The sequence below is a fragment of the Zonotrichia albicollis genome, chromosome 1, assembly GCF_047830755.1.
Source record: "Zonotrichia albicollis isolate bZonAlb1 chromosome 1, bZonAlb1.hap1, whole genome shotgun sequence".
NCBI lineage: Eukaryota > Metazoa > Chordata > Aves > Passeriformes > Passerellidae > Zonotrichia > Zonotrichia albicollis.
The window spans coordinates 75,418,928-75,444,044 of NC_133819.1; the positions used below are offsets into that span (position 1 = coordinate 75,418,928).

At 34.2% G+C, this 25,117-nt stretch overlaps 1 protein-coding gene across 3 annotated transcripts in view; it reads left to right on the forward strand.

Annotated features, from left to right (window-relative positions):
• Window positions 1-25,117, forward strand: part of CDH9 (cadherin 9) — a 98,106-nt gene that overhangs the window by 37,288 nt on the left and 35,701 nt on the right. For all 3 annotated transcript variants that reach the window (XM_026799812.2, XM_005481654.4, XM_005481655.4), the window contains one exon: window positions 13,140-13,434. In XM_026799812.2, the coding sequence (XP_026655613.2) occupies window positions 13,140-13,434 (295 nt within the window). The remainder of the gene's footprint in view (window positions 1-13,139; window positions 13,435-25,117) is intronic.

Here is a 25,117-nt window from a genome sequence, read left to right on the forward strand (position 1 = left end):
TTTTCAATTTAAAAAGAATAAAACAGGAAGCTACAAAATATGTACCTTTATGGATATATTTTCCATATTTAATGGAAAAAGGGGCGTTTTCAATATAATTTTTGAAAATTTAGCAACATTAATTGAAAAGTTCACTCATAGCAAAAATGTAGGTCTTCTAAAAAATTAATAAGCTGCTTTTAAAGCTAAAGTTAATTCATGACAATTCAGCATAGGCAAAACCAGCAATATTTCTCCAATTCTTTTCTCTTTTCCCTCTCTCCCTCTATGCTTCTCTCAGGTGTGGAAAAAGTTATGTTCACCCAATACCAAACCTAGCAGCAATGGCATGGAGTCTACTTTATAGTTCTCCTCAATGCTTGCTCTTGGCTTAGTCACAGCTACCCTTCCCTGGGGATGTCCTGAGTGTGCTCAGAGCACCAAAGGTGTGGGTCCAGGCACCAGGAATGAGAGGTCCCCCACTGTAGAGCTCACTGGAATTGAGCATGTTGACAAACTAATAAAAAAATCAAGGCTTGAAGTAAAAACACCTATTTTAAAGACACGGTGGGCATGGAGAATGAAGTTGTCTTCTGTCTGCAGTGGTAATTTCCAGCTGCCAGTTAAAACATAATTTTCATTTTAATAAAAATGGTTTTTCTGAGCTTAAATGTCTCTTGTTCTTGTCAAGGTCTATATGTGAAAAGGCCTAAGAAGGTCTGGCTTGAAGATCTGTCTGGCTCAGGAACTTGGCACAATAGGTAATTGTTATCCGTAGAATAGCTCTATCTTATTAAAGATCCTTGGCTAGTATTTCTTAACCTTGTAGCATTAAGCCTGGGAAAAGAACATTAGACCAATGGCAATCTGCAGACCTATCATTACTTATTATCAGGCAATCATTTATTGTGCATTAAAAGGTGGGAGGCTGAGGAAAACATGTTTCATGAGATATTTTTCATTAGGTTGCTTATTTATTCCCTTGATTACATTATGGGAATGATTCTGGAGAGAGAAAGTACTTTGACTACATTGTGGTTTACTGGTACCTGCCAGCCCAGTGATAGAGTGCAAAAGCCATCAGAGCAAAACAGTCTGTGATAACCTAAAAAGGTCAATTTGGCAGCATCAGAGGATGGTATTGTGCAATGTCTTGTCTGTCAGGGAGAGGGTTGTGAATAGTCATCTCGACAACAAATAGCAAAGCTGTCAACAAGCAACTGCCAAGAACAGCAAATGCTTTCTTCCTATACGTGCCCGATACATCAAATACTGTGTATTGCAGGAATCATCACACATTTCAGTCTTCTGGAAAAGGGGGAAAAAAGAAAAAATGTTAGTCTAGTCCATGTAATTGGCCAATTTAACATTATGCTGGGTATCAATCAAAGAGGAACCTGTGAACTCTTACCAGTTTTGGAAATACATAACCATGGTCTGATCATTGCTGTATGTATTGCTGTAGCAGCGCAAACACACTGGGCAAATTTCTGCTCAACATAGGGTCAAGAAACACTGCTGAAATCCCTCTTTTCTGTTTTTACATAACAGAATGTAGTAAAATTAATAAGAAAACATTACAACCTCCATGAACATTTCAGAAGTCACAATTCCTCTCTGTCTTTCTTCACATTTCAGACACAATTATGCCCATTTCAGACGAAAGCTACTATAGTAGTTTTTTCAAATTTTGAAAGCAAAGAAATGACAACCAGGGTGATAATATTAATTCAATCATTTAACTGAAAAGAAAGTTTTGTTACGTATTCTCCATTTCCATTGGATGAACTTAAGAAGAAATAGCACCAAATTATCTCTTACTTTAGTTGGAAAGCTCTTGCAAGAATCTCAAAGAGGTTTTAGAATGGTTAATTCTAAGAAGGAATTTTTATCCCATATCCTGCCATAAAAAATATTAGTAATGCTGGAAAAAATTATTAATAAAATTTGACTAATTTTTTGGTTTATGTAAATTTTATTTTATTTTTGCCATCTGTAAATTGTAATTGCCAGCAATTCTCTAATGAAGCATTTCCTCAGAACATGTCTATGTATGAGTTATTCCCACACAATATGACAAAAAAAAACCTCTGGAATAGAATGAGAATAACTATGAAATATTGGGCTAAATGGTATATCAGATTACACTATGAAAAGAATAAAGAACCAAATATTTACTATCTACCTACTTGGGGAGCAGTGTCTGAATTTGTGATATAATCGATTGCTTTAACTTTTCCTAAAGCACTAAATGTGATATTGTTATACTTCTACTCAAGCATTCATAAAATTAATCTAACTTAAAATTTGTATTTGCTGTCACCACCTGTAGCCATTTTTGACCCTTGAACTTCTAGCTGTTGCTAGTTATTTCTGATTAAGAGCTGAATTAAACTACATTTCCAAATATTGAGAATAAATTTGGTTCTTTTAAAAAATTCAGGTTTAAATCTTCCATGAAGTTAAAGCGGAATTAAACACTAATATATCACACTGATAAAATTTTGTAAGTACGGATGTAACCTTTAAAAATGGTGCTTTTCTGATAGCTGAGTCTTACAGGGATTGTGGAAGTAAACATATTTTTCTTTTTAATAAGCATTTCTGATGAATGAACACTGACAAACACCAAGAGGAAACTGAGCATTAAATGTTTATATACAACAGGTATAAGACTGATAAGAACAAATTAAGAAATGAAAAATCAAATATTAAAAGTATTTTCTTTCCCTTTCTCTCTACCATTACATTATTTGCATTTAAAAGGATGAGATTAACATCCCTGTAAAACAATAATTTTTAAAAAAAGAGGAAAAAAAAAAGACTGCATGTTCTATGCAAAACAAGTGACTAAAATAAATTAACATTTGCCTTTAATTTTAAAGCTATATAAATTATATATAAGCAATTGGTGTGAACAATAAAATAAATTTAAAGAGGAATTTGGCATGGAAACAAATATTCTGTATCCATCATCACTGAAGCAAATGGAAGGAAGGTTGTTGCAAGAAAGCAAAATAAATCATTAAAGTATGTTGAGTTATTTTTTAACTCTAAATTTCATGGAACATGCAAATACATTAATCTCCGTAAAGGCTAGTAATTATGAAATGGAAGAGGTCATGGTTTGATTGCCACACACTCCATATGAAAAATTTAGAATCACATACAGAAAGGCATGAAGTGAAGGGAAAAATATGAATCTGTAGAAGAAGAAATTATTCAGTGCCTCAAAATTACGGAGGGAAACAGGAATCGCTCATTCTGTTTTCATCTTATTATAAATACTGCAATTAATTTTTTTGTAGCTCCAGTGGCTAAATCTGGTCTGACTCCATGTTGTGTAAAAGAAAAAGAAGAAATAACCCCCCACCCTCACCCCTATAATTTAAAGTCCTTTTATTGTCCTAAAATTTTTGGAAATATATATCTGTGTGTTATATCCATGTAAATCGCTGGTTTATCTTCACGATAAAGAAAGGATTTACACTGATGTCTTTGATGCGAATATAAGAGAAAAGGATAAGTCAAAAGTTAAAGTCATGATTCTAGGATTAATGATTTCCACATCCATAAGTATAATTCAATGAAATTCATCAAAGTTTTTTACATTAAATACAGGTGCTGACAAAACATCTCTTCTGAGGAGGAGAAAACAGAGTCTCTGAAACAGTGATTTGAGGTCACAGAACAAGTCAATGACAACAGTTTGATGCAGAATGGAATAGGGACAAATTCTCAGATTGGCAAGGCTTATCTATTTGGAGAAATCAAGATAGAAAGGAGAGCATTCATCAAGAGTGAAAAAAATTTGAAAAAAACCACTTCAGTTCCCTTATTTTATTAATAACAAAATCTCAATTTCTATCTTAAAATCTATTTTCAAATGATTAACAAGGTCATGGTCAACATTTGACTCCAGTTGAAGATGCAGGATAATTAACAAAACAATCAGTTTTATTATGTGTGTTGTGTCCTTCTCCTAAGGACAGAGAATTTTCTTAGACAAAAACAGATTTCAGAAAAGAATGGAGACAGTCATCATTGAATTCTCCAGTTCTCCCCCTACAAAATTTTTTCATAAAGTTATTACAACATTAACATCGATGCATTCAGAATTTTATCTGCCTTAACCATGCGAATGCTTTGACTATCCTTGCTGTTGAACTAATAATATAGCTATTCCCTTATGAACCTCCTGCGTTTTTTCCTTTTTCATTATTATTTGCATTACAAAACTTTTATTTTTTGAATCCTTGCTAAATATCTCCTGCACTGTCTAATTTCTCCTTCTTAATCTCACTTCATTTGACCAGTTTGCAGATTCAGCTATTAAATTAAACATGAAGCAACACTGTTGGTGTGCAGGGCTTTAGGCTTGGTTTGGGCCTTACACTTTGATTTCTCTAGGCACTACTTCTCTTTCACAGAGTTTTCATTGAAGCCCCAGGGAGCCTTGTCCTGGCTCCCCTCTAAGCCACAATCCTCAGGTTTGATCAGACAGCTACAATCAGCCTGTGGCTTATGCAGAACCTGAAGTCCATCTCAGGCACCCTCCAAATGCAGTTACACTCACCAGTTTCTGTGGTGCCATGGAAGTCATTAAGGAGTGTTGAGAACTATTCCAGCCACTGCCTTGTCTTTGCCCTCATTACAGTTATGACTTTTCAAATTTTGAAACAGGATTTAAAAGGACTATATGAGTAAGTAATGCAAATTTCAAAAAATGCAAAATGAGTGACAGATGAGAAAAAGAAAAAAATAAATTAAACATTTTTTTCCTAACTACTGGTTTTCATGACACTCTTCTTGAAAAAATAGCTTCCTCTACGAAGCTACCCTATCATAATACAGATTCAAGGCTTGGTTCTTATTATGTCCTGTCCTGATTAAAACCTTTTCTTTGATATACCTACTTTTGAGACTCTCCCAGTTTTTTCCAGGGATTGGGCATATGCCTGTCTTGGAACAGACATGGGGCAGGGGAATTGCGCTCACACTGATGAAGGTATGACATGGATAACTCTACAGGATACTTTCACTGACTACTCTTGAGTTGGTATGACAATTTACATTTTCGAGACAGCAGAACAGAGAAACAGTACAATTAAAAGAGTTATAATTATAAACAGTTAATTAAAATTAACTTCAGTTTATGTTTTTCTTTTTTCTTTTTTTTTTATCCACACTGTCAATAAATAAGCAGTAACAAAGTACCTTAATGATAATTTCAACAATGAAAAAAAATGATCTTGCCTTCTTTTCTGTACTGTTCATTTGAAAATTTGTTTTTAAATAAACATTTAAGATATTTAATGTACCACCACACAACAATGGAATTCTGAATTTAGTATTGAGGAATGAATTAATTTCTTCTAGTGAGGTGTGCACAGTGTCCACAAAATATTTTTTTTACCAGTTTGCAAAGCATGATCTTAGGAAAAATACATAATTTTAGAATTAATCTTTGTGGTAGACGTCATTAGGAATCAATAAGCATGAAACAACATAATAACTTTTAAGATTTGAAATGCATTCATGTAAGAAACAAGTATGTTTTAAGGAGAGTAAATAATATATTTTGAGTATTTCTGGAAACTGCATATCCAGGACCTTAAAAAAAATTCAGTCAGCAGACCTGTAGTCTGGTTTTGTTTGCTTGATGCTGAAATCCTGGAAGTCTGTTTACATATTTAAGGCAAAAAAAAACCTCTGATCATATTGGCTTATATCTCAATATCCTACTATTCCATTATACTGTATGGCTTCCTAAAAACCATGCAGTCTCGATCAGTGCACAACTGTCTTTAAGTATAAATACATATGTATAGATGATATAGATAGATATAGATATAGATATAGATATAGATATAGATATAGATATAGATATTTATGCACATGAAATTATGATCAGAAGTGACAAAATACTCAAATATTCCTATTACTGATATATTCTTGAGGTTGTTGTGGATGACCACATTCCTGGAAACACTTAAACACTCAGTATATTCAGTCAATACAGTCCTTGTTCAAAGTTAGGGCAATGAATACCCAGACAAGTTAAAGGGCATCATATTCCTGAAAGAAAATAGAACAAATCATGAAACCAAATACAGGTCTAACATAGTCTAAAAGTTCTAAATTCTGGGGTCAGGGAGGCAGGGACACTAACATAATCAAAAAATAAAATGGTCAGAATGACTGCTCTCTTAAACCAGCACCTCCTGTTGCCTCTGAGATAAAGTACTTGGCTAAAAAACCATTGGTCTCCCCTATTAGAGTATTTCTTATAAGCTTATTAGTACAGAGCTGAGCTCAGAGCAATTAGTTCTGCAGAGAGTAGGGGGTAATCCATCCATGTGACAAACTCATGTTCCTTCTAGGCCAGAGCTTTTATTCCTGCCAATCTCTGTGCACATCTTTTGGAACCAAAGGACATTTTGAGTGCCTCTGAAACAGCAAGGAAAGTCATGCACACAGACATTTCACTCAGGAGTTTCTGGTGAAAGAAAAAGATATCCTCTGCTATTGTGAAACCTTTAAAATAATGATGGATTTAGCACCTTTTCCAGAGATTGATTAAAGTGGCAGTGGAGGTGTTATGATGTCATAATTTCTGACCTATGGACACAATTGATGACTGGAGTAATTTCCTCTGTATCTTATGTTATGGAACTGACAAATGTCTGTGTATGGCAAGCCATAAATAATAGCAAAAAAAAAATCTACTCTTTTCATCAGTCTGAAAACCTATAACTCAGGTGTTGATTTGGAGAGTAGAGAGAAAAAAATTATGTGCTCTGAAATCCAGTTCTTTGTGCAGGAGTAAGGATGCAACCATTTTTGCGGGTTTGACTACAACTTATAAAGGGCACAGGAGACACAGAAGGTAAGAAGGGTAAGGAGGTGCATGAGGATACAGCTCTGATGTTCAGGATTCTTTCCTATGTCTGCAGAATACTTGAATGGAATTTCCCCATCTTGTGTTTGTGTCATTCTAACCAAAAGACTACTAAGAATTCTGCTGAACTCTTCCTGAATGGAAACAAGATTTGCCCTTAAGTATTTAGTAAAAATCAGAACCTGCAGCTGATGTTAGCAGTGTTTTTTGCAATATCATTCTCTAGAGAATTGCTAACAATAGACAGCTGAACACAAGAAGCAGATGCTGGAAAGCAGAAGATAAGGAAAGTAAATGTCATTTGACTTGTTTAATATACAGTCACTTAGGTTACCATCACACAGAGAGTCTGGTTGTTTAATTAAGAAGTTTGTGCTAATGTCACAAATTCAAGTCAGGTAAATACATTGCCATTTAGCATATACATAAAACTTTTGATTAAACACACATAAATAGGAAATTAAAGCAATTCATGCACTGCTACTTCAATCCATACTGAAGAACTACTGCAGCTATTAAGTAGTCTTTAGAGTTTTTAATTACTTAAAATGCTAATGAAAGAGAATATTGGCTGAGCTGCTGTTGATGCTGTATCCTAACTGCTGCAGATCTCACTTAGGTCTGAAATTATACAGTAGGGGCACTAGCTAATATCCTGCCTGTCACTAGCACTCAATACATTGTATGTGAGATTTTAGGTTTGGCTGAGATGATACCAGCCCTTATTTCAAGAACACCACTTTCATTTTTTGATTAGAATTAAATTATTTTGTTTCAGGTAATACTTATCCTCTTTCACAAATACTGTCTTCTTTCCTACCTCTGTATACGCAACCTTCTTTAATTGGAGCAACCAAGAACGATAATTACAGTCAAATTCCCAAGCTCAAATCAATTTGTGTTTTAATACATACTGGTATAACTTGGAAAACTCAATTTCTTTCTGTTTCACAGTTTCAGAATAAATAGCACCGTATAATCACCATATATGAATAGAAATTTGATGTAAATAGACACATGGCTTTGTAGAAGAAACATACACACATTTTCCTTTACTTAGCATGTTTTTTCCCTCAGGCCAGGAGCTTTAGCTAAAAACTGTGATTAAAAGATTTTTGAAGAATCCTACAAATACAGAAAAATTCTTAATTTTTCTCTAGTTTTAGAAAGGGTCACTTTGGACAGACTTGAATAGCTTATGCTTCCATGTGTCTTCCCATTGTTTTCTATAATACTTAGTGTTTTAAAATTTAAACAGATAGAAGGATATTTCAAAGAATCATGATAAATCTGACAGTTAATAATGTAATTCATGTTGATAGTTCATTCCATGTACAGTCTATTATTCTTTCTCTACACATTTCCCAGATTCAGGAGTTCTGGGCACATACCTAACCCCAACACTCTCTAGCTATAGAGCTATTGATATAATGCTTATGGCTTATGAAACAACAGAAATTTCCTCCCACCTTTAAAATATTTCTGACATTAAAACTCTGCACCTTTTCAGCCTCCCATGTGCATCTCTATTCTAACTTTGCTGTGCCACGCAATCCTGATTCATAAACAGACCCTTAAAGAGGGTGTTCACTTGTGTTCTGGTAGTAGTTCCACCAGGACAATGTGGAAATTAGTCTGGTCTTTGTCTCCCTAAAATATGCAGATGTGCCAATTTAGTGCCACCAAAGAGCTTGTTTGCCCACAAAACCCCCCCAGTGTATTTTCTTCACTTTAAAAGTAAGGAAAGAAAATTGTTCTCTCCTGCTAGAAAGTATTTTCAGGCAAATAGACCACAGGACGTCAGGATTCCTCTGCAGGATGCAACTGTGCAGGTGGAGACAGTGGAGGTAAGAGATCTGTAGTAATAGATCTTTTTCTAAGCCAAGATACAGAGGCACACTGTAAACCTCCTAATTTGTAAGCATTAGCAGAGTGCCTACCTAAACATAAACATGAGTCTGCCCTCTCCCAATATCTTTGTCTCTAATTTCCCCTCTTCCTTCTCCACAAAGGAGATTATACCTCTTTTCTGAATTTAGGCAACTAAATAAGTGTTTTCAATGTACTTATTCATAACCATCACTAGTAATAAGCAGCTCTTATTGCTTTTTTCCCTCCTTTTCTTCTGCTACAATAGTTGTACGGAAGAAAACTGCAAATAAAATGAAATCTAAATGAAGTCTGGTGATTTCTTTCTTCTCAATGCAGTAAATGCTTTCATATCACTATATAGTTTGTTAACTGTGTCCATTGATTCTCTCCTCTTCCATTGATTATATGTCTGCCTAACTTGAAAAGAGTTACTGTTTATTAACAACAGTTAAGAGGAGATCAACCGCAGTTTACTGGAAATTTAGTAAATTAAAACAGAATTAATAAGAAACATGGACCTTTAAGGAACTCTTTTCTAAGATAATATTCCCTTTTTTTTCTTACTCTATATTTTGTTTGACATTCCATACCAATTCCTGAAACTAACAATTTGAGATAAATTTTCACTTCAAAGAATACTGATATCTTGTCTACTGTGCATAACAGCACTTTTAAGAGAAGTCATAAATTAGCCTCAGACATACTAAGAGTGCCTAGTAAAAAAAAATACTGCCTAAAACCAGAAATATATGACATAAACACCTTTTATGATAAATATTGTGTACTAAATAAGGATGAAGTGTAAACTGGTGGAGCAAGGTACTTGATTTAGGGAAAATAGAATTATGCTTCAGAACTCTGAGGTAATCTCTGCATGCTTACTCATTTTTTCATTGAAAAATAGAATAACAGTGATCCACATAAAATTATGTCAAGATTTTTGAGAATATCAAGATCTCAATTATCCCATCACATAAAAATTTAGTTCACAAAATCGGATAGATGGCCTAATTTGAGACACACTTCATCTAGGTAAAAAAAAACAAAAAGAAAAAAAAAAGAATTGTGAGACTATTTATAAGGGTGCCCATATTCATAAGATATACGTTATTAAAAAATAGGTGGTTGCCATTCCCCTAATCATTACTAATATCTTTGTGCCTGGTGATGCACAGGAAAATTTTTGTTGAGAATTTTTTAGCCAGACACATAGAAGACTAAAAAGAGAGAAAAGTGTGCAAAGGAATATTAAGAAATCCAGGTTCTCAGCAGTGTATCTGGGTTATGTCTTCATTCCGACATGTTTCCAATTAATTATGGGAGTGGCTTTTTGTTATCAGCTGTCAGTATGTACTATATATACATATTAAGAATCTAATGTATCATCTGCATTTGTTTGGGATTTTTGAGCAAGGTTTGTTTATATTTTTCTTTGCAGGTTTGATTTGTGGGGAGCAGGGGTGTTGGTCATGGGTTTTTTTTGCATTTATCAAAGTGTTTCATGTTTCTGACTTGCAGAATGATTAATTTGTGATATGAGAAAGGAAATGTTTGAAAAGTTTGTGCTCCACCCATGTGAAGTTTTTGCTTTCTAACCTACCTCAATCCAATTAGAGAAAGGTCATGTAGAATAAATAAAAGGAATGATGTTTTGCTTTCTGTGAATGGTGGTCATTCCCAGACTCACTGAATCTGCAAAAGGTAGAAGGAAATGACAGCAGTCAAGGATTACTTCAGAATCATATGTATTTTTCCAGTTTGAACATCTGAGCCTCTTTCACACGCCTGAACATCTTACGAATGAAAAAATTCTACAAATTATTTTGTATGTAAATGTATTTACTGTAACAGGAAACAGGAATTAAAAAATTCTTATGTTCTTGTTCCTTGGTTTTAGTCAATAAAAAGGCATGATTATTATAACACATCACATTTTTGCATGCGATTTATTGCAGGCCATTTTCTGTAGATTTTAAGTAGAATAATTAACATTTGAAAAGCTGGAATTATGGTTTGTATTACAAATTCAAAATATTTAAGCAGGTCATACAAGATTACTCTTCATCAAGAAACAGAATAGATTAGTCAAAATTATATTACAGTGTCTCTTTACAAATATATATATATATCAGTATACTAATTTTGCATAAACCTTCCAAATGTTATTTGAAGTTACTCTGCCTCAGAAGTTGAAAGTATATTTTGTATTTATATAATTCTAAATAGGAAGAAGATGGCTTGATTGCTCTGTTTTACACAACTAGTATTTTATTTTTATAAGATGCTAGATAATATTTTACTTTATTTATTATTATATAAGAAAATGGTCTCTTTTCTTTCTCACAAGTTATGATGTTGCAAAATTGCTTCACAGATAAATGGAGATTGCTCTAATGTGAAGAGCAAAACAAAACATACATAGGAATTGGAAATTGTCACATTTAGGACAAGCGATAGCTTGCAAACATACTTTTAGTACTTCCTAGTAATAAATTGTCAACTGATGGTAGAACTCTTCATTGCTAGGAAATCACATTTTAGTCAAAATTTCATCATGCTTGAAAATTCTGTTTATCATTTGGTAGAAACTTGAGACAAGTAGGAAGTTTAAAATACCTATCAAAGTTTGAGTTACCTGACCTCTTTGTAGATAGCTTGAACAGCTGGATAAAATAAATGAACCTAATCTCTGGAGAGTGTGTATATTGTTAGGAAGATGGGTAAAGGAACGGCAATGGACAGATATGTTTTTTGTATTGGAACCTCTTGTTAGAGAAAATCACTGCTCCCACCGTTTGCTTATTATTGTCCCTTTCAAGAGGTTGTAGACCCTGGCTGATGGCCAGAAGAGTTGCTCATACGAGCAGTCAAAATGAGGTTGGCAAGTTTGTAATATTTATGTTTAGAGCCTGCTATTCATCTGCACCTTTTCATGTATGGACCCTTTTCTTAGCAGATGACCATGCAATCCTTAATAATTTTCATGGGTAATTATTACAGATAGACACTGAACGCTGAAGGCACTAAAACTTACTGTGAGATGACCTACCTTGGATGGTTATCTTATCCAGTCTTACCTCTGGAAGACCAAAACAGTAGCAGATAGTGTTTGGTGTCTAGTGTTATGACACGTTTTTAAAAGAAAATTAAAAATTAAAGTGAATAATTTGGACAAAATCTATTGCAATCATTCTTCATGCAGGTAGAATAATAAAAGAAATGTTCAATGGCTCAGCTATGAAACATGAAGGTAAACACTGACAGCAATACAGAAACAAGGAAAGATACAGCAAAAATAAACTCATTGTTCTAGTGACTCTCTAGAGTAACACCATTATTTATACTGAACAAGATTTTCTCAGGTTGTTGATATACTACATTTTTCTATTCAGAGAAGTAGAAAACATGCCAAGATAAGATTCTCTCTGTCCATGCTTGAGAAGCACTCAAGTCACCAATTTGTGGCCAGATGTGACTGTAAGGATTTATATAAGGAAAATTTACTGCAGAAGCTCATAAAAATGAACTACAGGGCCATGTAAATGAAATAAAAGGAATAGACTCCTGAAGAAGAGCATTATGTGAGAATTTCTAGTGCCAGATCAGATTTGATGTCTTGTTTTGATTTTGGTTGTACACACTTTTTCATAATGGTGCCGTATGGCAAATCAATCAGTGCCTGTAAGTTCATAGGGACAGAATTTTGAACTCTTACAGAGGTTGACTAGAAAAAGATTGTTAAAGCCCTCTCTATGCTTTGAACATTTACCTCCCAGTGTTCTTGAAAATTATTTCTTCTGTGTGGAGAGAACTAGAAAGAAGGAAGTAATCAGCAGAGGCAAAATGTTCCTTAAAAAAAATAAAATAAGAAAATAATACAACTAGAAACATAAGTTACTTAAATCAGAACATTTATAGGTGATTTGGAGAAGTTCAGAATCTCTGATACTTAAAACTCTTTTTTTCTATTTTGTTTCAAGGTAACCAATTGCCTTACCAACAACCAGTAAAGACAAGACAAGAGTTATTTTACAGATAGAAATTTGGGAGTTTTACAGTTCCTGTCATTTTCTAAAAGTAGAATTCTGGTAGTTTCTGGTCAGACTGTTAAAAGAAATAGAATTTTTTGTTATAAATTTGTTATTTAAAATAGCATTTCAACATCCTCTAGATCCTCCTCTGTCCTTATGGGTTTGTTTGCAGCTATTTTTTTGTGTATGACTGAGCCTAAAATTTTCAATTTTTCCAACAGACTGACAGAAGATAACCACTACTGACCCCAATTATAGTCAAGATTGTACAGACTTATTCATATGTGCTGAATTATTTGATCTGTAATAACAATACATATATATTTATAAAATTCTTCTTTTCTACCTCTCTGAAGCTACACACTGACCAAGATAAAGGAGATGGAAATTTAAAATACATATTAACGGGAGATGGGGCTGGCAGTCTGTTCATTATAGATGAAAATACAGGAGATATTCATGCTGCAAAGAAATTGGACAGAGAAGAAAAGTCCCTCTACGTGCTACGTGCCAAAGCTATAGACAGAAAAACTGGAAGACAAGTGGAACCAGAGTCTGAATTTATCATTAAAATCCACGATATCAATGACAATGAACCAAAATTCACCAAGGACATGTACACCGCCAGTATTCCAGAGATGTCTGGAGTTGGTAGGTAAAAACTCTTTACAAAAATATTTTATCTGATTGGGAACTTATAAGTAATTTATTATTTGAGATACTTGCTACTAGCTGCTCTGAATATCCTTGGAACTATTTCTGTTGCCAGCAATGTACCATAAATAATTGATTTCTGCTTTTATTAATTTGTTTCATCATTATCCCCTTTTTAATCCTTTTTCCATGCAATAAGCTACTCTTTAGTCCTTCAAGTCCACTGGGACCATCAAGAAATGCAGCATGTATGGCTGTCTCATCAGTTACTACATAGTTTTGTCACAGCTGACATAATAATTTGCATGAAGAGTATCATCTTTGTATTTTAAGGTCTAATTTATCAAAACTATTTGTACCTTTAGACTGAAACAACTGTAAGTGTGTAAGTATGTAAATCAATCAATACATCAAAGTGGTGAAAAAATATGTTTTTATGATTTTTTCCCTTCTTTTTTATCAGTATTGATAGTTCTTTTTGGCTAGTTGTTTGTTTGTTTGTTTGCTTGTTCATTTTAAGATGGACATTTTTATATTATATATTATAATATATTTAGAATATCATTATTATATTTTTCTTTATGGGTAAAAACTTACAACTATTTATAACTGCTGAAATGAAAAGTAAAAATGTGGAGTTACAGTAGATGTGAGAAATACAGGATAACAGGAAAATAATTCTCTGAGTTTTGTTCAAATAAATAAAGTGATAGATAGTATTCACCAGCACATATTCATCAGAAGTTATCATGATTACCTAAGTGCTTCACTTTTTTACAGCAGAGACAGTTTCTCTCATAAGATAAGTAAACATAAAATCCCTTGGCTATGGGAAACAACTAACAGAAAATTTTTCAAGAGTTATTTGCTTTTCACGATTTACTGTAATGCTTTGCAAAATCAGTCATGAATGATGGCATTGTTAAGAGAAAGTAATATAAAATAATCTTGTGATTAATATGCATCTTTGCAAAATAATTCCCAGAAGCTAATATCTCTGAGAGCAGTAGAAGTATAAGAGAACTAGAATTTATTTTATAAACATGAGTATAAATACTATTTTATTTTTTATAAGATAATTTATAATGTACTTATAAAATATTTTACAATAATAAAATAATATTTTGTAAGCATGAGAAAGGAACAAATACACTACCATGTGCAATGTGAGGAGCCCAAGCATGCTTCCTTTAAAAATATAGGGAAAACAGGGTAATCCTTTTCATTCAAAATTTACTTTGCTGATAATCACTGAGAGAAAAATGTTGGCAGATCACCTGTCATATTTAATTTGAAATATATTTGTAAGAAGAGAACTCTATGGGAATAGATAGGGAAAAAAATGATGTTCATGTTTAATATTATCACTTAGTCCATCTTTATTAAAGTCAATGGAGAGACATGAATAAAAGAGACGTGAATATGATCCAGTGCCTTGGCACTGCCTGAGAAATACTAAGTCTATGAAATGTTTATATTTGATGAAGAGGGTGACAGCATAAGTACCATAATGTATGTTAAGCTGGGAGAGTGCCCTTAAAAGACTCAAGAAAAGGTGAGTTTTACTTTGAAAAATAATTTCCTTAAGAAAAAGAATACAAACATCAAAAATGTCCTCTAGGTTCTAATATGAAGACAAAATAACGGATCTGGGTTACTCTTTCCTCTGCTTAGTTGACATTTAATTGGCATTTAGGAATATAAAAAACACTGGAATGGGATGCTTTAGCTTTTGAATTTGAATGAATAAAAGTAGTTTTGTATTTTTTTAAAGCAGAATAGAATAAGAACCCAAATCCAAACCAGTCCATTCTAGAAATAGATATTCTATATTTCTGAATTTCAATCATAGGAATGCTAATTCAAGAGTCAGGATGTACATACAGATGTAAATAAGACTACACACATATATATATATTTCTACTTAGAATCCCTTTTGTACAATTTTTTTTGAAAAAAAATCAACTTAACTAAAAGCCTAGAAGTTAAAGTTTTTAAAGTAGTAGCCCCTAACATTTTACTTACTTCTCTCCTGTAGAATTTAAAGTGTAATTTGAGGTTGGAGTGTTGTGTAAAACAAGTCATAGAACCACAGTATCACGGACTTTCCTGAACGGGGAGAGAATCTCAAGCATCATTGAAGTCCAACTCCTGGCCCTGAGCAGGACACCCCAAGAACACCTTGTTGCTAAAAGCATTGTCCAAATGCTTTTGGACCTCATCAGGCTGGTGCTGTGACCAGTTCCCTGGGGAGCCTGTTCCAGTGCCCAACCACCCTCTGGGTGAAGAACCTTTTTCTAATATTGAACCAAAACCTCCCCTGACACAACTTCAGTTTATTCCCTCAGGTCCTGCCCCTGGTAACCACAGAGAAGAGATCAGTGTCTGGCCCTCCTCTTCCTCTCACAAGGAAGTTGTAACTGCAATGTGTCCCCTAAGTGTCCTCTTGTCCAGGCTGAGCACAACAAGTGGGTTCAGTCATTCCTCATGCAGCTTTCCCTCAAGGCCCTTCTCCGTCTTTGTTGCCCGCATTTGGATGTTCTCTAATAGACACCTTCTCTTCCTCTTCCTCTTTTCTTTTCTTTTCTTTTCTTTTCTTTTCTTTTCTTTTCTTTTCTTTTCTTTTCTTTTCTTTTCTTTTCTTTTCTTTTCTTTTCTTTTCTTTTCTTTTCTTTTCTTTTCTTTTCTTTTCTTTTCTTTCCTTTCCTTTCCTTTCCTTTCCTTTCCTTTCCTTTCCTTTCCTTTCCTTTCCTTTCCTTTCCTTTCCTTTCCTTTCCTTCCCTTCCCTTCCCTTCCCTTCCCTTCCCTTCCCTTCCCTTCCCTTCCCTTCCCTTCCCTTCCCTTCCCTTCCCTTCCCTTCCCTTCCCTTCCCTTCCCTTCCCTTCCCTTCCCTTCCCTTCCCTTCCCTTCCCTTCCCTTCCCTTCCCTTCCCTTCCCTTCCCTTCCCTTCCCTTCCCTTCCCTTCCCTTCCCTTCCCTTCCCTTCCCTTCCCTTCCCTTCCCTTCCCTTCCCTTCCCTTCCCTTCCCTGAAATTTCCTGAAATTTCCTTTCCTGAAATTTCCTTTCCTGAAATTTCCTTTCCTGAAATTTCCTTTCCTGAAATTTCCTTTCCTGAAATTTCCTACCTGGAGATGCTGTGCGTCATGCACCCTCCTGACATGGCTGGCCCTCCTGGCTGCCCTGTCATAAAGTAAGAGAAAAAAGAAAAATTATTGATTGAGCAATACATATTAGGGCTCTTGCTGGTTTGAAAGTAATACATCTCAAAAAATGAGAACATATAATGTGAATATGAAGAGAAAAGAGAGAAAGAGAGAAAGAGAGAAAGAGAGAAAGAGAGAAAGAGAGAAAGAGAGAGAGAGAGAGAGAGAAAGAAAGAAAGAAAGAAAGAAAGAAAGAAAGAAAGAAAGAAAGAAAGAAAGAAAGAAAGAAAGAAAGAATCCCAAAATTGCATTTCAAAAACCAGAAGATTTCAGAATAAAAATTACCTGCTCTTTAATTCTATATTTTCCTCTATAACAAATGGATGAAAATAAGAATAATATAATAAAATAAAGAATCTGCAGAAGAGAGTTATAATTTTTATTAAGACTAGCTGAAATGAAAAAGTCAAAGTACTTCTGCATTACCTACATAAACATTGGAAATGATGAGGGACATTTTTAGACTGTATATGGACATTTTTGCATACCTATTCAGTGAAGTTTTCTGACTGAAAATCATGATATGATTATACTATACACACTAATACATTCATGAAAAGCAGGTCAAAAATTTGCAGGAAAATCCCAGTTTCTTTAAACTTTTTATCTCTTCCCAATATTCTGTCTCAAACCAATTTTTTTTCATAACTATTGTATTTGTTATGTTTGCCAAGTCCAACAAATATGACAGCAGATATTTATGACAACCCAGGGAAATGTCACTTAGATTGAGAAATTGAAGAGGAATCATCTCTAGCACTGTTTCCAGCTGTGTGTATATCTGTTATTCAAATTGCAATCATACTATGAACCTCTCAGTGTGTTACTGACTGTTTCTTGGAATAACTATGTCTAGAGCACACAAGGGAAAATGGTAAGTCAACACCTCTGACAGAATGTGTGATTTTCAGTACCAATAAGCAAACTGCCGTCATGTTTAACTAGTTTGATAGTAAGAAGAGTGAAAGCATAACGTGGATTTTCAGCACAACCTAGTCAAGCCCTGGGGAAATATGAATGCTTATTTGTGCACTTGTTTGTGCAGTCATCAAGTTATATATAAATTAGCCCTGATACGTCTAAATAGGATCCAATCCAACAGTGTGATGGGTAAACCTAAAATGCTGTGTAGCAAAGTTAGTACAGGGAGTAATCAAAACCACTGAAGTGAGCTGACTGCAGAGTCATTTCAGATAAATTTTATAGAAATGATCATATTAAACTGATATTGACTTCAAAAGTTGAATGAGAAAGTTAGTTTAAAACATTTTAAAACTCAATAACATGGAATTTCTCAATAAAATCATCTGCTGTACTGAAGTGCTAAAGCATAACAAGCAACATAGCTATATTTTTGAACAATACTAGAGTGGACTGGAAGAATCCTGTTAATCATGTTAGATTTAGTAAATTGATTAAATAAAATATAATTTCAAAAAATGAGAAAACGAGGCTAGGAAGACCCATAAAGGTTAATTAAAACATAATAAAAGAAGAAAATTTTAAAAAGAGGTTGAAAATTTTAAACAGATAAAATGTCAAAGTTCTACGGTATAGCCTTGGTGTCAATGAAGAATTGGTGGACTTCAGGCATGACCTAGTCTGAACTACCTGTCCAAATCCCCCAATATTTCAGAAAAATTAAATATATATTATGCATCATGAATATTGTTTTTATTTTCACTTCATGTAGAATGAAAAATACAGCTTTAATCACATGTAAAATCTACTCTTTTCATTTTCAAGGCTTACATGAGCATAAGATCATTCCAAGTATTTTTCCAAGCGAAACATTGCTAAAAAAACCCTAAATAAAAGCCAATCAAAAGAAACACCACACCTCACTGAGTAAACTACTTTTCTCAGGCTATAAGTAAAGTTATTAGGAACTTTTTGAAAACGGAAGTTAACAGTGAGATGTCCTATGTATATAATCCCTTTTGGCACCCAGATCAATATTATTACATCCCTCTCTACCTGCTTTGCTAATTTTAATGAGTAAGGCTTACCAGTTTTATCTCATTAAGCTTCTTTAGCATGCCACTGATGGGAATTTCACAACAAATTTTTAATCTTTGCATTGATTCTATTAGGAAAAGGGACAATGTCTAATTTAAGTTAGCAGTCATTTCTTTAAAATGTTATTATCTAAATTTATAGTTGAAAGACACCCATAGTTCAAAGACACCTAACATATTTTAAGATTTCTACACAGGAGGATTTCTACACAGCATAGAACATTTTAAATGGCTAAATTTAGAGCATACAATTTTTCCATTATATCACTTTTATTGAAAATAATCAGAATACAAGATTTTTTCTTTAGCTAGTCAGTGGGGCTTGTTAGAAGTATGTTATGTACAAAATATAAATATGGCTATTTTCAACTGAGGCACAGAGGATTATAGTAAGAATAAACATTTCTTGTATTGAACAGCTATTCTAAATAAAATATGTATGTTAAATACATACACATGAATAAAAAGCGGGATGAGCATGCAGTAAAACACACTGGGTAATATGCTTTAACATTGTCCTTCTTACTACTCTGCTGTTGTCTTTTGAGTACATTAGTATATCCTGAAACACCAATAATACAATGATTATCTTAAAAGTTCCATTATCACTGTTCAATATTTCTATAGTATCTCTTGGGAATCTAAAATCATCATGACTACTACTTCATTTAAGTAAGACTGTGCTCCCTTCTGATATTATTTTTAGTTACACTATGTTTTCATCATCACATAATCTGAAGTGTATTTCTCAAGAACGGTTTGTTCTTTTGTATAGGAAGCTCTTAGAAGAATAAGTAGGACTTATGGTTAAAAAAGTTAAAAAAAAACAAGAGGAAAGGAAGAAAATGAACCAAATGCGGTAACCATCCCATTTTCTATTTTTGAATTTGCTTATGTCAGTAACCATTAATCTACAGATGTGTAAAAACAACTAAAGAGAAGCAGCTCTCATCTTTCAAGTTTCAGCAGGAAATATTTATATTTTCTCTTTTGCATATTTTCCCTGGTTTCAGATGTTTATATAAAGAAGCTATGAATGACTGTTTTGACTTTGACACAAGCTTAAAAAACTAGTTTGCTAACTTGCAAAACTTCAGAATTCTAATTGTTAATGCACACTCTATTTTAAAATGAATTATTGAGTTAGCTTTAAGAGAAAGATATATTTCAAATAAATATTTCATCCACCACTTCATATTTTACAAGATAGAATTAGAATTCCTTTTAGTCAAACTAAGCATGATGGCAGAAATTCTGTAACTAGAATACTTTCAATATTTCTTTTTGCATTAGCCACTATAACTAAATAATTTCAAATGTCAGAATCTTTTTTAAATGCAGAATTTTTATCCTAATTTCTTTCTTATTTTCATGCAATAAAATTTATTTTCTGTGAAATAAATAAGAATATAGAAAATAAGATTTCAATGTCCAGCAACATTTTCTTAAGCCATCAAGTTAAAAAGTCAAAATACTCCTTTTATTAAGTAATCAAAATCCTAAATCCTTCCAGAATATTTTCAAAGAATTTTGGAGTATTTGGGTTTTTTTCTTTCTCTTTTGGGCATGAAGTCTGTTAAGGACATGAATAGTATTTTTTTTAGGAAAATATATAAAAGTGTTTATAAGTATTTTTCATTTGGCATGAGGCAGAATTATAAAATGAATGGATGCTCTAAAACTTCATATTTCTAACATTCAAAAGAAAACCACTAGACAACCAAAAGAGTCTTGTTTAGATCATTATTAAATTCTTCTATTCATTGTCTACACATTTATCTATGTATACAATATGGACAGCATCTTCCTAGCAAAAAGGATGTCTGGAAGGAACCTATTACAGCTCTGGTACTGTAAGCAGGTCATTTTGAGTTTGTACAGCTCCACTGATTTCAAGCTGGATGTTAAAGAGGTGTTAGGATTTTCCTGTATGTTGTTCATTCCGCAATCAATGTATATAATTACTGTAAAACTTAAATATCCATTTAAAACTTTTTTTTTTTTTTTTTTTTTGTTACGGACTGAAGATAAAATAAACACCTAAAATACAATGTAAGTAATCACATCTAAAACTGATATGTATGTATTGTGTATATCATGGAATCACAGAACAGCTTGGGTTTGAAGGGACCCTAAAGGTATCTAGGCCCCTGCCATGGGCAGGGACACTTTCCACTGGACCAGGTTCCTCAGACTCCATCCAACCTAGCCTTGAATACTCCCAAGAATGGGGTAACTTCTCTGGGAATCCGGTTTCAACTCCTCACCTTCCTCAAACTAAAGAATTTCTTCCTAATATGCAATCTAAATCTACACTTTGTCAGTTTAAAATCATTCTCCCTTTTCCTGTCGCTACAGACTTGTGAATAGTCTCTCTCCCTCTTTCGTATTGGGTCCCTCCAGGCACTGGAAGGCTGCAATCAGAGAGCCCTGAAGCCTTCTCTTCTTCAGGCTGAGCAATTCCAATTCTCCCAGCCTTTCCCCACTGGAAATGGGCTCCATTGCTCTAATCTTCTTCCTGGCCTGCTCTGGACTTGCTCCAACCAGTCAATGTTGTTCCTGTTCTGGGGATTCCAGAGATCCCCCTGCACCATTACAGATGGTCTCTCACCCTGCTGGCCAAGATACTTTTGATGCAGACCAGAACGTGTTTGGCTTTCTGTGAGTGCACATTGCTGGGTCATATCCAGTCTCTCATCCATGAGCACCCTCAAGTCCTTCTCATCAGGGCTGCTCAATCTGTTCGTGCCTCAGCCTGTGTTGATGTGGGGCATTGTCCTGATCCAGGTGCAGCCCCTTGCACTTAGTCTTGTTAATCCCCATGTGATTCCTGTGGTCACAGTTCTCAAGCTTGCCCAGATCCCTCTGGATGGCATCCTGTCCTTCAGATGATTCAATCACATTACTCACTTGGAGTAACCTACAAGTTTGCTGAGGTTACCCTTGAGCCCTTGGTCTATGCCATTAATTAAGGCACTAAATGACACTTGTCCCGGTAAAAACTCCAGTGAGACACTGCTTGTAGCTGATGTCCATTGGAGCACTGAGACATTGACAACTACACAGTGGATGTGTCTGTCCAACCAATTCATTACGGACCTCACAGTTCACCTATCAAATCCCTCTCTCTGCAATTTGGAGAAAAGAATGTTGTGGGGGACCATGTCAAAGTCTTTACAGAAGCCTGGATAGAAAACACCTGTAACATCTTTTGGAAGATTTCAAATAATTCACAAATTTAAAGTTTACAGAACATTTTAACATTGCAGATAAGTTCTCAAGCTACAGAAAAATGAGTGGCACTCTTTGTCTCCTTTTTGGTCTCTCTGTTCTCTCCCAGGTATGATCTCTTATGCTTTTGCCACTGTCCTCTGAACTCAGAAGAAGAAAATTTAAGGAGCTAAATCATCATAAAGATGAATTTTTCAAGATCAATATTCCCTTTATACTACTTCTGTTCCCTGCTTCAGATAACATGAGGTTAGGTGCTAGAGCTAGTGTTAGGGAAGTATCAGGAATACGCAAAATATAGCAGGTAAAAGCAGGTGAGACTCTTTCATCCAGCAAAGTCTAACTTCAGCTAAATAATTGCTAGACATGTCCTTTTTTCTTCAGCTACTAAATCCTTCTAACCTAAACAGGATTCCCCACTTTCTTTCTTATTTTTTCTTTTCTTTTGAGATGGGGACAAGTTTGATTGCTTATTAAGACGCCACAAATCTGAGGCAGCACATTGGGAAAACCAGAACCATTGAGTCACCTGCTATGAGTAACAGCTGCCTCTTGGTGCTACAAGAAATTGGGATTTCTTAAAAGTGCTGTCAGCAAGGGAAAGTAACTAGTGTTTGCTGCTAACACAGGAAGGTATAAACAATTTTTCTATTTCTGTCCTGTGAGAACTGAGCCGCTGTCAACTCACTGTCAGTCTGTGACCTCTGAGCTCCCTTTGACCTCCACCTGCTGACCTGTCACAGGTCTAAAATATTTTTCATAGGAAGAAAGAAGGTGCCAGAAATTCAAATGCAGCAATTAGTAAGCAGGATGGGTGACTTTTATAGCACTATATGTGACTTTAGGATTCATCAACTAATTGGTCTAAATTTTGGAGATGCAGTTTTAAGCTGACTACAAACTCATTGAAACTCAATTTTCTTCTACTTCATAGAAGACTAGAACAGCTCTACTCCATAGATATTCCATAATAAATTCAGCTACTGCAGCAATGGACATTGAAATGTCCATTGGAATAGCCTTGGAATGACAGTCATCTTGCCAAATGGAATGTTCAGACCCAGGTTGTGTTAAATGTGCCTCCCCTTTCTATCTCTTTGAAATGACTCATTGCTAAATTATTTGCCTGTCTACATTATTGCAACAAATGTATTATTTCCCATTATCTGTGTACATTGAAAGCAAAACAAAATGAAAAAAGACAAAAAACAGTAAACACCTCCCTACCCCAAAACAGACCTGTGCATCTCTAAATCAGAGTTTCAAACTAGCATTAAAAGCTCTTCTCTCATACCTACATTAAGCTTTTTTTTTTTTTGATGTATTCATTTTCCTTACTTTTATTTCATTAGAATTTCAGCTACAACACCAAAATCTGTGAACATAATTCTCCCGGATTCCTCCTATCAGCACTTTTGCTTGCACTGCAGGGAAATACAGTGGGATATGGTCTGCCTGAACAGAGATGCTGTCTCTCTGACTGCATGTTAAATCCTTTCATGTTTCATGGCTTCACATCTGAAAACCAAAATTATCACTTACATTCTGAACCAGCATGTTTCCTCAGCCGGTGTGTAAACCTCTTGATACACCCTTCTATACATCCTGTGATATAAACATGTTACTATGCACAACCATGCGCATCCAGTTTTGAGAGCCGCAGTAAATAGAATTCCTATGCACAATGCCAGTTTACAGGAACCTAATTTATTCCCCTATGAGTCTTTGAAGCTGCCAACCACCAAATAGTTTTCCTTGTTTCAAGACATGCTACAGAATAAGCCTTGCAGTGAGACCCTTCTCACGTTTATGGGACCATATTGAAGCCTGCAGCAAGTGAACTGTTGGTACTAAGGACCGGAATAGCTGGCACTAATTAACAGCACCAATATTAGAAACCCCTGTGTCTTTTTCAGAAGGAACATGTCAAACAGAGGCATATGTGTGTTATAGCCTTCATTACAACTAAAATATGCCAGACATTAAATTAAACAGCTTAGTATTGGACAGATTATGCGTTAAAAGTGCTAACATTAGTGTCACTGTTTATATCAAGCTAATGCACAGAGTTCTTTTCTGAAACCATGTAATTATGTTCCTTTATGTGCACTTTTAGGTGTCTGAGAAAACTGCTTTAGGTGTCTGAAAATAACTCTTTTCTTCATTTAAATGGTTTTTGGGAATGGGATTTCTCAAGTGTTTTTGTAGTTGTATGGGAAGGCTGGTTACACAGATCTAAGTCAGGAATTGCAATTAACTACATAAAAGGTAAATGTGTTTTATTTTCTTTTATATGTAGCCATAAAAGAAATTTTTCAAATTACATTGAGAAATATAATTTTGTTTTATTATTGTTTGTTAAATTAAACTTCATCTGGGATGCTTACTTAATCTAATCCATTGAATGCAGAATATTTTCAGGTTTTTATTAAAAAGCAACAGCTTTCTGAATGCCTGATACAACTTAGTTGCTAATAATATGCAGCTGAGTGTAGAGTTGAGGATGTTTTTAATCACACTAACACCTGCAAGCATCTATTTTGAAACTAAAACACTGAGTCATTTTCATTGTTCCTTTTTGTTTGTTTTTCCCTACCAGATTCCTGTGTAACTTCTAGGAATCTCTAAAATATATAAATAAAACACAATAGATCATATTTGGGTTCAAAATACAACACTATTTTTTTTTTTCAAAATAATATAAATTAGCTAATCTTCACACAGAGAGAACACACATAAAGATGTTTTGCATAATTTTCAGTCTTCCAAAGAGATAGCAGTCCTATCAAACAGATAAATCTCACACAAAACAAAAGCCTAGATTCCAAAACCTTCATTTATCCTGTATACCTTTTTTTGTGAGCTATCTCACTCTACCCTGATTCTCAATTTTATTAGGTTCACTGGGAAGTTAAAGCTTTACCTCATGTAAATCTGAAAGATTTGTATTATTTCAATTAAAAATTATTTAGCTGCAGAATTCCAGCAGCCTAAGAGTGGAAAACAAAGGGAAAGAGCATTACCTATCCCCAAGAAGTCCACTATTCACCTTAATAGATATGATAGAATATCTGTCCATAATGGATACAATATTATTAAATAAGGAAATGTCTCACTTAAAATGTGCCTATATATACAAATATATATATATACACACTAGATACATATGTTTTAATATATTACTTAAATATGAATTTTTTCAATTAAATCATTAAAATATTTATGATA